Source organism: Osmia lignaria, chromosome 3, assembly GCF_051020975.1.
Source record: "Osmia lignaria lignaria isolate PbOS001 chromosome 3, iyOsmLign1, whole genome shotgun sequence".
Lineage (NCBI taxonomy): Eukaryota > Metazoa > Arthropoda > Insecta > Hymenoptera > Megachilidae > Osmia > Osmia lignaria.
The window spans coordinates 10,930,627-10,949,582 of record NC_135034.1 but is presented as its reverse complement, the minus strand read 5'-3'; the positions used below and the strand labels follow the sequence as shown (position 1 = coordinate 10,949,582).

The 18,956-nt window shown below is 39.9% G+C and overlaps 1 protein-coding gene across 1 annotated transcript in view; it reads left to right on the top strand.

Annotated features, from left to right (window-relative positions):
* The window catches only part of E23 (ABC transporter G family member E23), a 38,620-nt gene extending 20,103 nt beyond the window's left edge, over window positions 1-18,517 (top strand). Inside the window, exons 3-12 of the mRNA XM_034332398.2 lie at window positions 373-542; window positions 2,640-2,745; window positions 3,690-3,790; window positions 3,868-4,123; window positions 4,361-4,531; window positions 5,130-5,251; window positions 7,995-8,202; window positions 9,437-9,651; window positions 10,360-10,568; window positions 11,172-18,517. Of these exons, the coding sequence (XP_034188289.1) occupies window positions 373-542; window positions 2,640-2,745; window positions 3,690-3,790; window positions 3,868-4,123; window positions 4,361-4,531; window positions 5,130-5,251; window positions 7,995-8,202; window positions 9,437-9,651; window positions 10,360-10,568; window positions 11,172-11,367 (1,754 nt within the window). The 3' untranslated portion in view covers window positions 11,368-18,517. The remainder of the gene's footprint in view (window positions 1-372; window positions 543-2,639; window positions 2,746-3,689; window positions 3,791-3,867; window positions 4,124-4,360; window positions 4,532-5,129; window positions 5,252-7,994; window positions 8,203-9,436; window positions 9,652-10,359; window positions 10,569-11,171) is intronic.
* Window positions 18,518-18,956: the final 439 nt, after the last annotated feature.

Sequence of the window (18,956 nt, the reverse complement as noted above, 5' to 3'; positions counted from 1 at the left end):
AACTTCTTGTCACGCTCGAATAACGTTGCTCGTGTTGATGAACCTTGCAAAATGCAACGAATGCTGAAACGCATGTTACGTTCGTTCGCAAATAGAAATGGTGAACAGAGAAAAGGAATTACGAGCGCGAAGGTTTAAAGAGTAGGCCGTGTCTGTAGATACGGGACGAAATAAACGAATGACGCAAACAAGCGCAAAATTGTCCAATAGAGGAGCGCCGAAACTCGATCGGGTACCACGAGCATTCAAGAGAATAATAGCGATTGAGTCAATTAACTTTAAACGAATTCACCCAGTTATTCTCGGAATTCTCATCGATCCAAATTTATCTCGAACAATTAAATAAATTTATTTCTTTTATTCGGTTCGTAGGTTGCGGCAAAACGACGTTGTTGAATTGCCTGTCAGGCCGAGTGGGCGTCGACGGGGGTGAAATCTGGCTGAATCGTGAAAGACTGACAAAAAGATGGCGCAGGAGAATCTGCTACGTTCAGCAGCAGGACGTTTTCTTTCCCGATCTCACGTTGCGCCAGACACTCGAGGTGAGTTTAATCTCAAAACACGAATTAACATTTACTCCAAAAAATGTAAAAATTTTTCGGAAATAGTTTCGTTTACCTGATAGCAAGTAGTTCGTGCACGCAAGTAGAAGCGGCTGAGGATGGTCAGACGCGATATCAAAGCCAAGCGGTAATTGTCTCGGTAGAATAGGAAAGGGCAACCTAGAGACGAACAATTTCCTCGTTTTCCCGGAAAATCGAGCGTCTCCCGTGCCAAGTTCCGTGAAATTTACGAAGGCCCCGGTTGAAGAGAAAATTAGAAGGACACCGTGGATTTTCGAGCGCGCGGAATGCGGGACAGAAGCCAAACGGCTAGCGTTTGCGTTTAGAGGATTTAAACGTATCGTAGATCGCGCATGACCCACCTCGTTCTCGTTGCCATTCAAGTCTGAAATTGAACGGACCGCGACCTAATGAATTCTATGCAAACTAGGGGAACGCAAAGGGAAACATTTTGATATTGCTTTCACCCTTGAAATTTTTCGCCAAATTGACTTTCCCTTTTCGCGATGATCAGCATCGTTGTCGAGAAATTTTCGAGAGAGACAACGATCTTGACAGTCGTTGTTCCGAGTAGTCCAGTTTCCTGCTGGCCGAGAAGATGACCGCTATACCAGTCGCGAAATATCATCGGCCGCCACTTTCTCTCTCGGCATAACGGATCCTCTTGTGTAACGGACTCGGCTGTTGAGAAAATGGCACGTCCATCCGCGTTGCTCGCTGCGCAGGGTGTGTCGACCGCCGAAGTACCATAAAGCCTCGTGCACACAGAAGCGAGCAGGCGCCATCGAACCGACTGGGTGCGATAGAATTTTTCTAACATCGATAAGGGTACTCTTTTACTCGTCGGGTAAAACAAAGCAACGAAATCGTGTCGTTCGAACGGTAATGAAATTTCCTCTCATTAAGCCGTTTAATGGTTTCGTTGGAGCGGAATTTCAAAGAGGTGGCTGGGAAACAATGGGCCGTTTAATTGGCTGCTTTACATTGATTTAAGTTGACCAACTGCGTCAAAAGCTATTATCACTCGTTCCATACGGTTGCACGTTCTTTCGTTGGAACGGTTAAGTGGGACTATTAATCAGCCGTATAATAGAATTTTAAAAGCCCACCCAAGAACACGAGGCTCTACTTTTAACTAAGCGATATCTTATTATATTTTCGTCGTTTCTTCGGTAAATATTCAATTCTTTTATCTGACTATTGGAGGAAAGTAAATCGCTCAAATATTTTCGTACGTTGAAAGCGTTTAATAAGATAGAAGAAGAAACGTTTTCTTTCGTTTCTCTCGCTTCTCCTCGGCTCGCGTGTGTCCCCGAATTATCGAATGCACGTGAACGCGTTTTACCATGATGGAAAGTCCGTGCACTACGTGCAGAATCGCGTACGACCGATGGTGGCTCGTTTCTAGCCGAGTTGACAAAGGTGTGGCTCGTTACACCGCCACGCCGTTTCGTGCTTCCTCTTTACCACGGAAGATTCACAGTTTCTGCATTATGCAATTCGTGTATTCTTCTCTCCTCCTCCTCCTCCTACACAATCCAATGGACACTAGTAAGGATGTTCAAACAACGTCGAACATCAAATACAAGAAGGTTCTATATGAAAAGAAAAGATTGTTAATTAATTACCAATAACACCTCGGCGAGGTTTCAAAGAAGTGATTTCAAACAGGTCAAGTAACTGGAGAACAATCGGGAAGCCGAAAAATAATGGTCGAAGAGAGACAAGAAAAGGATGTAATAAAAATCTGATGGGGGTCGATTTAGGGTGCGTTATTCGTAATTGATCGATCAGGATGAAGAATGAAACGGTACATCTTACCCCGAGGGTAGCTACGTGTCGGATGGTAATAATAGACACAAAGTGGGCTGGATGTTACGAAACGGAAATGTGCACGTCCACGCCGACAGCTTTTGCTTACGTTGATGTTTAATGCGGTAAACGGTGCCCAACCGCGCGACCGGTTAAAGGCGACCCCCTTTTTCCCGGGAACCACGATACCGATCATCTTCGACGTACCCCTTGTTACGGATTCGCTTGATCTTTTTTTTTCTTTTCTTTTCTCATGGGTTCCAGTACCAGGCGAGGCTCAGGCTTCCGGACACGTTCTCGCACTCCCAGAAGATGCAGTGCGTGGATCACATCATCGAGGTCCTCGATCTTTCCGGCTGCCAGGACACAAGTAAGTAGAAATATCCTCCTCTTAACCCTTTCCCTAAACCCTTTCGCTGGATCACAGTTTTAATACAGTGTTTCGAAATTTTTCGTGATTTAGATGTCTTTTGATATTTGAAAGTTGATAGATGATTTTTACGATTTCCACGATCCCGTTTTCTCAAAGATCAAAGCCGCCCGGATCGAGAGCAGAGCCTACTATTCCGTCTTACTTTCCTGTCTCGCGTGCGATGCACCCACGTAAATTCACGGTAATTTGTTTACGAACGCGAAACTAGAAAGCCGTGTAACGATTTACGACTTCCACCGGTAAGAAACGATTTTAGCCGGCGTTGCTTTTCGCTAACCGGACGTCGTCGTCGCCACGATTCTGATTGACGATTTCCGCGATCGTAGCACGTTCGTTTTTCCCCGTAACGAAGTTCGTTATTGACCCAAATGCTACTCATTATTTAATAATTAAATATTAGACGCATTTCTGAATTTTAAAATCCAGTCGCTGGCAGGAAAAGAATGGAAAGTTGAATAATAATTATGTTTAATAAAAAAAAAAGAAAAAGCACGCAGACACCTCTTTCTTCTGAAATTATTGACGAAAAAGTGAAAGGCAATTGAAAAAGCGATTGCATACCGTGATAGCAGTTTATTTTATATCGGTGAATGGTTTTTACATAACGATGCACAGAAAACGGAAAAAAAAAAAACGAAGAACGAAAACATTTTATTCATTGCGACAGAGAATTTCGCCAGACACCAATCAATTTTTATTTAACCCGACCATCGAACGAGGTTCGATTGAATTTTTCCAATGCACCGTCGCTTTTGTAATTCAATTTCGAGGCAATTTTTCCACCTATCGCAATGAAACGGGAATTTTCATTCATTCCGCTTCTGTCGGTTATCGATCGATGCTCGGAATAAAATAACAATGTTGATGTGTTTCAATTGCAGTTATCGGAGATTACACGAAACGAGGACTGTCTGGCGGTGAAAAGAAGAGGACCAGCATAGCATGCGAGTTGCTTACGAATCCGTCGCTGATGTTGCTGGACGTAAGGATCTCTTTCGGTTATGATAATAACTTGTTTCACCTTTTTAAAATATTAAAATGTACTTTGTTATTCGATAGGAACCAACGAGCGGGCTGGACTCGCACTCGGCACAGGCGTTGATTTCACGGCTGAAGAAGTACGCTGAACAAGAGGGTAAAAGCATCGTGGTGACAGTGCATCAACCCAGTTCCAGGATGTTTCACAGCTTCAGTAAGCTTCTTCTGTTGAGCCGTGGCCAGGTGGCGTATTACGGCTCCACCTCGAATGTTGGCAGGTTTTTCTCCACGATAGGACTTACCTTGCTGCCGCATTACAACCCCGCCGACTTTATACGTGAGTACACTCCTTTATTCATCGTGTCGACGCCGGCGCTGCAATTAGTGGTTTTCGCTATCGAGCGGATCCATTAACAGAAATTTTTTCTATTTACCAAATGAATTTTAGAGTTAGCCACCCGTGGTACCTTTAAGTTTTAGAATGATACGTTTCATTTCGACTCGTCGGGGATCGATCGATATGCAATAATGTTCGAGTTGGTACTTTAAACACGGTTCTTCGCGATTGTTTCAGTGGAACAAATAAAGGGTCCAGAGGAGGTTCGGGAGCGTATCGTAACCGCAGCGCGGAACGCGAGACAGGGACCTGACTGCCCGCCGGAACTTCGTCCGGAATATAATCCCAGCCAACATCCGCTCTGCGACCATCTCATACATTATCACGAGCACCACATCAGCCACAACGGTAATACTTATTTCAACTTACGCTACGCGCCGTAACGTGAGATCGTTAGAAATATGAAAAATTCATTTGTTCGATAATTATTAGGCGACGGTGTTAACCCTTTGAAGAATTAAGTCAATGACACTTATCATTTTTATTTTTTATTTTATTTCATTTTTTTTTTTTTTCAAAGGGTTAATCTCGATGTTATTAAATCGAATAATATTCTAAATTGCACACGGTCGTTTTCACTGAGCTAGGGAACGTGTCGGAGCTCGATAGGAATTGAATAACACTAGTAATAATAAATTTAGTGTCACCGATCGTCTATTAAACACGTGTTCGCGTTCGCCGATGAATGCGAATCATTGTTAGCCGGTAATCAGCTAATAACGCGTATCTCGTTGCACGAATATTTCCTCTGGCGCTGTTTGATTAAAGCTTTATAAATGGAGATGTTTTTCACCGTTCAGAAGTGTGTCGACCCGAAGGGGATGATTTTTTTTTTTTCTCTCTTCCTCGTGGTTTCGCGTGTAATCGAACTTTCTCTCGATTAGACATCCCTCGAATGCCGGTGTGTACAAGAAAATAACAGCTCGGAAATTTTCTTGAATTACAGTTAAAGAAGACGAAGGTCGTACACTGTGGTTGGACACACAAAGCCATGCCAGCAGCAGTGCCAGTTCGGCGGACGAGGACTATTCCTGGCAGTGGCCCACCAGTTTCTGGTCGCAATTCAAAGTAAGTACCATTTTGCCATTTTCGAAATGGTCAATTTCCATTTTTCTTTCAAACTGGATGAAATTGAATGAGTAAAGAGGAAGGTTGAACGAAGTGATATATTTTGCTCGAAAATCGATGCACAACATCCCGAGAAGTGAAATCAGAAAGTGATCGGGAACCGGAGCATCGAGCCGAACGATCTCGTGACGATTCTGTTTTCAATTGCTTAACTGACGTCACTTCTTCTGGAGAAATAACGGAACCGAGTCCGGTTCATTTCGTTCCTTTAACGATACCTTCTTTCTCCATCGTTCCAGAGCGTTTGGAGCTCGTGACACCAGACACGTAGGTAATTTTCTTAATTGAGATTCACGGCGACGAACTGATCTGACTAATAGATACCCAACGATACGGAATTACAATTCAAACAATTGATCAGTAATGAGAAATAGTTATCAAACAACGTAATAAAATATTAAGTTGTTACAAAATTCTAGAACGATTTCATGACATAAAAGTATCATGAAATAGTAATTATTATACATCAATTTGAAGCTTAAACTTTAATAAAAACGACTACATACGCGTTTCATGAATATTCTTAATATAAAATAAATGATCCATCATTGGAGTAAACAATAAGCCGGTTCAGTCACTACGTCTTCTAATAAAGAATCAGCCATTTTGTATGAAGAATATTAATAAAACCTTTATACGATCATTTTCCTCGAAGTTTAAGCTTTAAAATGATGTATAATAATTACAGTTTCACGATACTTTTATGTCATGAAATCGTATCAGGCTTTCCATGTTTCGAAATCAGCTATCTAAACCATCTGATAGCAAAGGAGATCTCAATTCAGTATTAATTATTCCAATAAATAATGAATGAAACGAGCGGTGTCACTATATAAATTATCGTTCGGATTATCTACCGTTCGAACCAGCTCGAACTAGATCCAGATGTTAACTTAAATAAATTGCTTAAATACCAGGAATTAATGATTACAATATATAACCATATATATCTAAGCAACGCGTGATTTCACACAGCTCGTTGTCACCGTTTCGTATTTCTATCGAACGACGAAGGAGAGATCGAAAAGTTCGATTGCGCGACTAGACGCGATTAATAGAGCATGCAGTGGTAATATGAAAATTTAGATGAGTGTTCTGGTATTCGAGCTAGATAATAGCTTAGGGTAATTAGAATGACATCAGGATTCAAGTGTAATGCTCTCGTTAATCCTCGGAAGACGGATACTTGTTAATTAATGCTAGATCTGATCCATAATAAAAAACCTCGTTAGATACAAATCCGAAGGTCTTGATTTCGTAAAAAATTTTTAAATACATATTTTTAATGACAAAAAAACACTCGAATTTCCAAACAGAACATTTTACTGTATTACAATTCGGAAAATTAATTTGAAGAAGTATAAACAGGTGTGAAGGTCATTTTTCACACGGTCGAATAAAGTAATTTTCCGGCTGTTGAAAATTTGATAGAATAATTTCCTCCGGTTTGCAAAGGAGGAACTGCTACAATTTCCTCCCATAAAAAATGAAACGGGCTCGGATGCAGGAAGTAAACCTCCGTTTCCTGTCTTCGTCTACGTTAACCCCAGTTGATGAACTTCACCTTCTATAATTCAGATTTTCTATTCCAGACGAAAAATTATGATCTATGGAATTATAGAAATCCAACGTTGAATTATTGTTTATTGGATTCGAAGCGAGAGAAATAATAGTGGTCGGAGAAAAAGAGAATCGAGCGTGCACAAAGGAGAACTAGGTCGCGTTTACACGATTCGCCATATCCGGATAATTACCGCGACCAGCATGCCCGTTTGCGATGATGCTCTTTGTACAGGAACGCATCTCGTCACTTGCATCACTTTTACTCCATCTAGAAATTCTTCTTCGTCAAATCGCGTTTGATTCTCTGAGAAACAGAGAAAGTTTCACCCTTTTCCTTAATCTACGTCGACTGAAAAATATCTTTGCGACACCTAATTCGATGGAAATTAATTTTATATTTTTCTTCCAGTCATCTGTCATTCGAAGATTTCTTAAAAAGGAATTCTCGAAATATTCCACTGTTCAGGTGCGAAGCGACGGACCCTAATTTTAATTAACCACGCCCCAAATTCCTATCAATTTTCTCCAACTTCCCCAATTTTTCCCAGTTCGCCTCTGATCACATCTCGGGATAAGAAACGAATCGATATCACATCGCACAGATAATTGAGTGATCAACGATACAAAGTTCCTCTTCGTTGCACGGTTGAATGTCTCTGTTATATAGTTGTAATTTAAAGAGGCCTTCGAAAGCAGCATTGTGAAACTTTTGCGTTCTATTTCCTCACGGCCGTTGATATAATTGAGCTGCACCAAAGAGGTGTACCGAGCAACCTTGCATTGTGACATTGTCGCTCAGCATTTGTATCGTTATGAACATGTGTGATTAATAACCAGCACTCTCTGTCAGTCTATTTTTTGTACACAATTTATCATGATACGAGCTCTCTATCATCGTCGCATGAAACTTACACGAAGCTTCGTTCAAGTTTTAAAAAATAATTTGTCAACGAACTAAGCCATTTAGATTCTGTCGATGCTTGAAGATCATCGAAGCGAAGGCGAGTTAAGCCAAAGAATAGCAAAGAAGGAGACACTTTTTTAAGGTCCATAAGAGAAACAGGATAAAGGATTATTTAATAATAATTAATAAACTATGGATTTCTGTATCGGTTCGCAGGTATTATCAGAAAGAAACTTTCAAGAGGCACGGCCACGAATGCTGTCTCGTCTGAATTGGCTGCAAACGATAGCCCTAGGTTTACTCGCTGGACTGCTGTGGCTCAGGCTTCCCAGAACCGAAGCAGCTCTTCACGACATTCAAGGCTGGATGTTCTTCAGCACCACGTATTGGATGCTGTTCGCACACTTCAGTACACTCTCCAGTTGTAAGTATTCTTTAGACGAGAAAGGTGGAACAGCAGTCGAGCCATGGGAATTCGAAGGCAGGGATTTCGGACTTCAAAATAACTTCTCACTACCCTTAGACGAACTCACTCTTTCCTACGCAAACCTCTTCTAATTTTTAATTTCTTTTTGTCTTTATCACACCTTCATAAAATGTAAAGGGTACCCACCGGTGTATCCTAAATAAATTAAATGAAAATTAAATTAGGACCCTATCCTGTCCGCTAAATCAAATTTCTTGGCAAAAATTTAAGTTCCAGTCAATCCCTGTGAGTACTCCTTGAATTTTCATTAAAAGAATTCGATGCATAATTAAAAATTTTCCTCTAAAAATTACTTAACTTAAGATACAGTGAACTCGTAAGAATGCTGCTTGGAGTATAGAAGAATGGAATAAAAGCTATCGCGCGAAAAGTTCTCAGGTATTCGAGAGAGGATTGCGCAACGCGAACAGAGTCAGATGAGGTAGATTGGTTAATTGAGCGACGACGACGTGACGCGCTGAATCGGCCATTCAGCTAAGATCGTTTTTTTTTATTGCAAAGATTTGCAAAGGACCAGAGGAACGGTCAATCAAGAACGTTAGTATATGTAGGTCGCGCCGTGACCCACTATCCGGACCGGGTAATTGGAGGCCCTTTTGTCGACTCTGTACCGTGCAAAACGAGCGTGACGAAATTTTAGACAACGAATCCGCGCGGCTGAATTGCTTATAGAAAAACATCAAACGAGATATAGAAAATTTCATTGAAACGAATGCAATCTTGCGTTCGTAGTAGAAAGATGAGACTCGTGCCACCGGTTGAGCAAAAGGTGACAAATCGTCGCGAACAAAGGGTAGTAAAGGATAAAATGAAAAAGTTTAATAGGTACTCTACTATTTTAAGAGAGGTATAAACTTAGCCATAGACTTGCTCACGGTCTAGTCGCGAGTGTTTTACATTGCTCGTCTCTTATCCTGGCTAGAAAGTGAAACAGCTCGGAGGAGACGTTATAAAAGCGAACCCGAGAAAGGGTCAGAGTCGTAAAAGCAATTTTACCATCCTCCTTGATTCTCCTTTCCCTTCCTGTTCTTCGTTCCTTTGTAGCACTGTTACCGATCCATCGTATCTTTTTATCGCTCAAGGTTGCCCTCGACAAATTCTATTCGACCCCGATCGTGTTCGACATTTCGAAAAATAAGGGATGCTGAGAGGTGGAAAATGTTTGTTTCAGTTCCTCCAGAACGCGAGGTTATCAACAAGGAGCGATTGTCAGGGTCGTATCGGCTCTCGGCCTATTACCTGGCGAAAATGGTCGGCGAGTTGCCGCTTACGATTACGCTGCCCGCTGTTTACCATATCATTAGTTACCCCATGTTGGGCTTCCACAGTCCGGCTGTTTTCGTCACCCTGTTGGCGTTCCTGCTGCTCAACACGATCGTTGCACAGGTAGGGAAAAATCATCTGGATAAACTAGCCGTAACGCTATCGGCTAGACTTTGCCCAACGTAAGAGTAACTTCAGTTTTCGTCCAGTTTTCGACCGATCTGCGCATCCCCCACCATTACCTACCGATCTGGCGCATACGATTGGTCGCTACTCTATCCCTACCGGTCTCCTACTGATAACGGTACCGCCCAAATTGGGGACGATATCGGTGTATGTATAAGGAATTAATTGTCACCGCGTATGAAAAAAGAAGAACGTGTGCAGTTAAGTGGGGCGTCGTTACGCCTCCTGCCATCCAATCCATGCGCGAAACGACGTTATTCTTACGTTGGACAGAGTATACGTTCGTTTATTTTTCATCGCTCGAAACGACAAGCATTTCGCGGTTTCCTTTTTTTTTTTTTTTTCTTTCCTTCCTGCCCTTACTTCTCGACACTGTCCACCTACGGTCAATACTCTAAGTCATTGTAGCATGAAAGGCGGTCACGATTTACTTTCAAAACCACCTACCTATTGACGGAAATGAGTAACTCTCGTGTTTCACAATACACCGCGGTGTAATATCACGATCGAATCGGTGGCCACGATTTTGCGGTGCTCGTTTACGCGAATTTCAATCGTTTCGAACGAATCGGTGCCGCGTAAATCTCGGATGAAAATGATCGACGAATTAGGGACATTTCTAACGGATCGATGTTTGATTCGCAGAGCGTGGGCTTCTTCGTCGGTGCGTGCTGTTTGGACTTACAGGTGAGCATAACCGCTTCGGCGCTTTACACGCTCGCCACGCAATTGTTGGGCGGGTATTTAGCGACCGCGGTACCACCGTGGTTGGCGTGGGCCAGATACACGAGCATGGTTCACTACGCCTACCAGAACATGCAGATCCTGGAATTCGGCGTCGGCGAGCCGATCACGTAAGTGCACGTTTATACCTTAGAAAACGTTTATCGAGAATCATTTCCAAAGACGATCGATCCTCCGCTACCTGTCCCCGATCGGGCCGATTTAATCAAGTTAAAGTAACGTCGCGTGTAAATAATGAACGTATCCGAACCGCGACACGGCGCATACATCATTCAATTCCCAGACCTAACCGCTTCAGACTTCGCACTTTAGGAATAACGTGTTTCCCGACTCGCGTCTCATCCTGGTTACGCGATAATCGAGTTAGTTTTGAATCGATCTCGCCGGACGAAGTGAAAAGGACCAGAGGGGTGGATAATGGTTTTAATCTGGCGGCCTCTTTCCAATATACGAGACGAATGCAAATTTTAAATAACGTTGAACCGCACGGGTTTTTGCAAAAATTCGGTCTTAAATTATGCAGCGCGGTAACTCTGTCATTTAATTCGACAGTTTTGTAAATTATCCAATTATTTGCATTCTAAGATTACTGTAACATTAACAGTTTATTTCCATTCCCGTTAAACGTACCGATAGTTGGGTCCACTGAGCCGATTCCGTGGCATTTTTTTATCAGACGTGTTTGATCGCGGAGAATCGCTTTTGTGTTCCAGATGCTCACAGCCAAGCAAATTCCCCGAATGCAGAAACGCGACGACGATACCAGTGTCCGCGATTCTGGAGAGCCAAAATGGCGCCAGGGGTTCCGGTCTTCCATTGTGGGCGAACACGGCCGTTCTCCTGGCGTTTCTCGTGATTTTCCGTACACTCGGCTACCTGGTGTTGCGTTATTACCGCGTGCCGAAGTGAACCACCCGACGGCCCCATCGTCATGGACTGTATCGGCTGATCGATTAATCGACGGACATCGACGGTTAGCCCAGGTTGCGCTAACGGAAAATACGCGTCGAAGGCTTCCTTGACCCTTCGTTTCGAGACGGCCACGACAACAGAAATCGCGACGCGAAAGCTTTATTTTTCCAGGGGATCACGTTCCGGTTTTAACGAACGAGACAACCGGAAATGGCGATGGAAAGATGCATCTTAATTGGATTACCATTGGAAAGTTCAGAGTTATCCTACAGTAAGCATACTGACTAAAGTTCAGCTTGAGAAATTATTATTTTTCATTTCAATTTCGGTCATTTTGTAGAATAGAGCCTTGACAGTTTGAATTTCAAAAATATATATGAGGTACACTCGCGATCAGATCGAATGATATAACAGGAATTTTCAGAGTTATAATTTTGACGATATTAATATTAAATTTAGTTTGTTACTAAATTTCATCAAATTTAGTATATGAATAATAAATAAATATCTATTCAAATTTTCCCGCAATGACGTTGATGAGCCCTCCATTCCTACATTGTCATTCTCCCCGGGAATGCTTATGGGGAAGGGTGAGACCCGGAACATCCCCATTTACCTCGAGAAATTCTCCATTTTTCTGATTTGATTGCGAGTGTACCATCGTCATTAAATTGTGATTATGCGTAATGTAGGATCAATAGAAGTCTGATTTAACTCTAGACGGAGGGATTCGATGTAATTAAGAGTCAATTTTTCAGCTCCATTATCCGGTCACCGCTATTTTTAATTAACGAACGATTAGCAGATATTTTTCTTAACTGTACACTCATCTCGCAGAATAGTACGTATATGTATATATTAATATACCTCAGATAGAACAGGGAACCAGCGACCTAACGAAACGAAGGGTTAAACAAGGAGTGTTTAATTTCTCTTCTTTTGTATTCGGAATGTTCGTCGGGAATGGTCCCGCGATCGGGAGACAGGCGGACACGCCATCGAGAGACTTTGGCGAAGACTATTATATAATAATAAGATTGTATCAAGTAGAGACTTTATATATACGAATATATGTATCAACGCTAAAAACGAAGTACGAGAAACAGGGAGAATGAAAAATGAACGGGGAGAGAATGAGACATCTTCTTTGTTTTAATTTCTTGCGGCAACAAGGGTATAATAGTAGCGAGAGAGAAAAAAAGGAACAGAGCGAACGAGACGAGAATGAATGCTACCACAACTTGCGAGAATGAGAGAGAGAGCGTCTTTTTCTTTTTTGGAAAAATCGATGCGGCGTCGGGACGCCGCGAAACCGACTGAAAAAACAAAACAAACACATTTGTACGGACGACGATACATTTCTTACGCGCGAAATACAAAGAAATGAGAAGAGTACGAAAAAAATGAAGAAAAAAAAAAAAATGACAAAAAAATATGTATATGAAAGGGGGAATAGAGAAAGAAGAATACATCCTCCCTCACCCCTCCAAACGTGACCCGAGTAGGTTTAGGAAAGACGTATTGTAAAATCGCGAAGAAACTTTTTAATAATCGTTTAGCGACTATCCACGTTTCATTTTTACTTTTTATTACCGCAGAACAATTTACGCTACCCGTTTTTAAGATAATCCGCCTTAGGTGTTTAAGGTGATGCTGCTGCTATCTATTCATTAATTAACTACTCTACCACTTAGTACTTTTTATTATCGAGCGCTGTAAAACTGTAAGTGATTATCGAGCGAGATAAGGATACAAACCAACCGTTCATATATACATATATATACATATATAATATTATATATATGCCTGCCAATTTCGATATTCTACCGTGTAGAAAAAAAGAAAGCAAGGAACAAGGGGATGAGATGAGACACGTGTACGGTGTGAAAATAATGGAGATAGGTTTCTAGGACAATTAAACAAAGAAATTCTTCACAGGTCGCACGTGAATGAATTTTTTTTTTTTATACATAATTTAATATTGCGACTGATGGGATTCGATGTAACACGCGCGAGCAGTGTTACGAATAGGTATGCGTTTATGCTGACTTGCTTTATGGGAAATCGGGCTTCGATTAGCCGACCCCCATTAGAATTTGTTGGCCACTGACTCGTATCTATGTGATGTGTCTTTTTTTCTTCTCTTTTTTTCTTTTCTAGAAGCTCGATATTGTTACGAAATTGGGGATCCAAATGAAACATTTAACGAGCGGTGTAATAATTCATTGGCTACCTTGTGTACATAGAAATTTTATATATATATATACATACAAATATTATATATATATGAAACTATTATAATTATTATTATCATTATTATTATTATTATTTTTATTATTATTATTAATATTATTATTATTACTATCGCATGTACATGTGAACTAAGGACTGAACGAGGAGACACGCGACGTTTTTCTTTTCTCATTTTTTTTTCTTTTTTTTTTCTAATTATTATAAATGCACTGATTGGGGAAACGATACAGGATACAACATACGTGAACGAATATTCGGTATAGCAATGAACAGTTCACGAAATTTTAAGACTAATCTATGAATTTTATAAAAAAAGAATCTTTTTATCTGCATTTCTGACAGAGATCTTTTATTAGAATTACTAAACTAAAAATAGTGGATGATTCGTTGGTATACCTAATATTATTCTACCGATATTACCGATATTAACCCTTTCACTGCAGGAGAGTTCACCTAAAAGATCCAATAATCGTTACGAAGGAAAAAGATGGAGGTTGTATTTAGGAAATTAAAGGAGATTAGTCAAATTAATCGAACGTCTACGGCAGTGAAAGGGTTGAATAAATCCGCCAGCAATTCTAAAGCAAACAGTCTAAAAGCATGGATCCGAGTTACGGGAAAGGACAGATCCTCCGCAAGAACACGCACACTAAACACACACATACACAGCCAGAAGTTACGGAAAAGTTGAAATGTTCGCGTTTATATAGTATAAATAATAGTTAGGTTACCGTGGATCGTGGACGATGACGAGCCTCGATTCGAGAGGAACGATGTGTGCTTTTCTTTAGTCGGCCAAAAGGGGCAAAACGTTTTCGATTTTGTGCGAAGAACCGGACGACTCGCCTAATCCGCTAAGCTTTCCTTCGAGAGAAAAAAAGAAATAAATAAATAAATTAATCGGGGAAACCGTCGCGTGTCCAATCACCCTTTGCATATCCTCGTTGGGACAGCTTTCGTAAAGTTTCTTTTTTACTCTTCGTGACCTAATTAACCGCTTCGAAGTTTTATATACATATTTTTTGTTTCTTCAAATTTTTCATCACTTCCTTCGAAGAAACTTGGACGCTGACCGAACGACTTCCGGTTGTTTGAAAGACACGCGACGGGATTCGTCCGGTACACGCACATCGCAATATCCACCAAGTGTTCAGAAGTGGGTTCGGTGTCGAACGAGGGCGAGGGGATTAGAAATTGATTAAAGAACGAATTGTTCCGCGATTACAAAAAAAAAAAAAAAAAAAAAATAGTAGGTTTTAAGGGGGGTCGAGGAGAAAAATAAAACGAATACGAAGACCGTGGCTACGTATCGGAGATGTTTAAACAAAGATTTGGCTGTGTCAATGTCTCGAACGATTTATTCATTTTTCTAATGCTTTCTTTTTTCTACTTAAACGTTTCAAAACCACCTGACTGTTCGCGAATGCTCTGAACGTTCAAGGCATATCTCGAACAGCTCTGGTGTTGGAAAGTCATGGAAAATGTTGTTACGAAAGAACAGGGAAGAATGATTGATGAAAGAGAGTATGAAAGTGACGAACAGCGCACAGTTAAGAGAAAGAAACGAAGAGTAAATTAAAGAAAGTCGTTCAACGTCGATCATCGTTGAGAGTTATCCTCTTTCCTTTTCGAGGAAAATCTGTCTCAAACACGTGCGATTAGTATTCGTGGGAAAAAATATCACTGCCAAAACGAGGTAACGACCATTTTTCATTTTTAGTATACCTACAAGATACTCTGAATCGGATCGTGTTCAGGAAATAACGAAAGCGAATTGTACAATCTTGTTTCAATTCAAACGAACACCATATTATATCAAATGTAACATAGATGTTCTTGGATATTAAACGTTTATGGTGTATGCCTGGTTTATAAATGATTATCCATGTTACTTGGAGAAAGAAACTGTCTCTCTATACCTTTTCTATTAGGTCTTTTCTAATTTCCACGAAATAATACTTGTGATATATCAAATTAAAGCTTAAAGTTTCATAAAGGTTTCGTTGATATAATAAACTTTTGGCATGATAAATCATTCTAAAATGACCTAATAGAATATATTTTACACAGTTTTGAAACATATGTAATTGAATAAAGAATAATCCATAACATTGCAATCCTATGCAATAAAGGGAGACACTTTTCTTTCCCACGAATCGTCTGCTATCTCTTTTTTTTGTAATTACAAAAACGTTTATTTGTTGCTTGTAAGAAAATAACAGCGAACGAGACGACGAACGACTCGACGTTTGCTTTCTCTACTTGCCAGTAGTACGGCGTCTCTTTTCTCAGACAAAGTTTATACATATTATAGAAGATAGATGTGTGTCGAAGGTGGCGACGATATCGATGACAGTCTATACTTTCGTTTCAATTTCACCTTCGACGCATCCGCCGGCGACGATGAAAAACTGATATCACCGTTTTACGACACGCGTCTTTTTCCAAATTTTGATACTCCTATTGTATACACTGTACTCAGCGTTCCCAACATATTTGTATACGTTTTACAAACTTACAATTTTTGCAGGAAATCCGAATCGAACTCTCGCGATTGATACAATTCCCCGAGATAGATTTTCAAGATCGATCGTAGAGTTCGAACGAACAGCGAGCGCACGTTTTGTAGTGAACATTTTCGTCATCTTCGAGGATAGCCTCGAAGTTTCTACACACACACACACACACTTTTTCACGCTTTTTCGCACTGAAATACAATTTATAAGACTGAGAACGTTTTTGATACATGTTAGTCGTGACGGATACCACGAGCACCGCTGCGAGACGAAAGGATTCGAAAAGTTAGTGTCAAAGTGTTGAAAAATTTTCTTGAACAATCCCGAGAATTCCAATGCTCGTAGAGTTTAAATGATATTTCGAATACCCAATCGCTAATTGCGCTCACCCTGAAGAGGCTCGCAGAATGAAATTAACACAGCCAAACAACTCTCTCCCAATGATCGTTTCTTCGCGTTTCTTCAAACTCTGCCTTCTTCTTCGTAGGAGACATTTTTCGAAACGAATTCACGATCGAATGATCGGTTTAGGAATGTGATATAACGAAACTCGAGGAACGTTTATGTAAGATTTGATCTTGAACGAACGAGAAGGGAAGTTGTACGCGACGAGATGTGACTGTTTCGCTTTACAAAAATAGTGCCTTTTTTTAAAGAAAAACTCTGTTGTTTGTGCCAAGTCGAATTCAAGGGATGCGAATGCGTACGCGTTACACAGAGACACACAGGCTCGATTGTAAAGGGAAGGAGACGCGAAGAGGGCTGCGAATGTAATGAAGAGCTTAAGGAATTCGTCGAGAGACTGATTGAAAGGGGTCGTTTTTCATTATACAGGCTTTAAAAGGGTTGATAGAAGAATTTCTTCTCTAAAAACGTAGAATGTTTAGTTCACAGGGAACGAATCGATCAGTTCTTTACTCTACACTTTAGTTCGTTTAACCCTTTTCTAAGGCACACGTTCACGATTTACGGAGACAGAGAACGAGGGTGCAAGAAAAAGATCGTTCGGTTAGAAGGGCGTGTTTCTTGATTAAAAGATGAAAATGAGAGTATGATTGTGTGTATGTGGGTGTGCGAGAGAGAGAAACCACGGGACTAACGAGAAGAAAAGAAAAATGCCAAAAAGTGTTCCACTAATATTGGCGTAACTAGATAGAGAAGTAATTAAAAGAAAATTCAGATTAGGGATTCAAATTTCCAAATAAAATACCATTGCGAATTGCAAAAATATTTAAAAATTAGTCAAATTACAATTTTATGAAATAAAAATATCTGGGACCCTAGAAAATCCTAGTTACGCCAGTGTCTATTAACCATTGCCGCCGTGGATCCCCAGAATAGTACCTACCATTAAAAAAAAAAATGAAATTGAGTGTAATAATCATGTATGTAGATTGAGTGCAAAAGAGAGGAACAAACGGGAGGAAAAAAGTTAATATATAACTCGAATCATGTTCATACATATGTACATAATGTGTGTGTTCATCTATGTATAGGTATATATGTGTGTATCTATGTACAGCATCGAGCAAAGTAGAAATAATAGCATTACAAAATTTTAATTTCGATTATATTAATATTAAAATGTAAATGATTTTTAATCTCAAATTCTTCCATCTAAACGTTTGTACGCCAATGATGGGAGTCCATGAGATCTCTTTCCCTACATGGCCTTTATCCCCAGAGAAGCCTACCATGCTCGGTACTGTACACTGCGTATGCACACGTATGAGACACATGGACACGCGTTGCATATTTCATCGTCACCAATTCTACACACACACACACACACACACTCATAGACACACTTTGTATCGTCATCCCTTCGACATACCAATTTTCATCAGATTTTTTAGACTGCGTACTGTATATATATACATGAATTGTACGAGATATACATAAGTATATAGAGGGTGTGTCATTTCAATCAATTCCCTTTGAATACCCACTGAACTGTTGATAATATCAAAAATATTTCTGAGGAGAGTTTAAGGATTTTGAAAATTATTCGAGCTCCTCGTTTGTAAAATTAATTTAAGTCCACAAAATAAAAAGTAGGAAATTGTCAAAAGTTTATGAACCGGAGTTAATTACTTTGATCTGGGTATAATTCATACAACTCTGAAATATTTTTTTATATTATAAATAGTTTGGTAGATATTCGAGGAATGGTACACCCTGTATATGGATATAACGATACACTTAGCACTAACAGAATTATTACCCTATTATTATTATTGTATGAAATGATATTAATTAACTGATAGTATTATACCTGTTGTCCTGGTAGCGGATACAAGTTCTTTCGCAGTAATATTACCCATTAAAGAAAAAAAAAAAAAATGAAAATCGTTATACATATATACATATATATATAGCGTTATCAGACTTTGATTTTACCGATAATCGTTAAATAATCGTCATTGGTGTAACGATAAGGATTATTATTATTATCATTATTATATTATATTGTATTATTACTATTAATATTATTATCGTCAGCATCGTCGTTGTCATCGTCGTAGTCGTCATTGTCGATCCTCATCTTCGATCACATTTCTTCTATTTCTTATTCAAGTCTTTCAATTACTATACTTCACTTTTTGTTATTCTCTATTTTACTCTACGTCCTTCGCTTCTTCGATTTCTTCTTGCTCGATGTCGATCTTAAAAAAGGGACCCCAAATAGACTTTTCTCTGTTTTTTTTTTAATTGATTAATTAATTAATCACGTTGCCAATAACGAGCTGACTTCGTTTCGCGGCAGAGAAGAACGGTGAATCGTGCAAAGGTTTCTTCCTTCGGGTTTTTCATTTT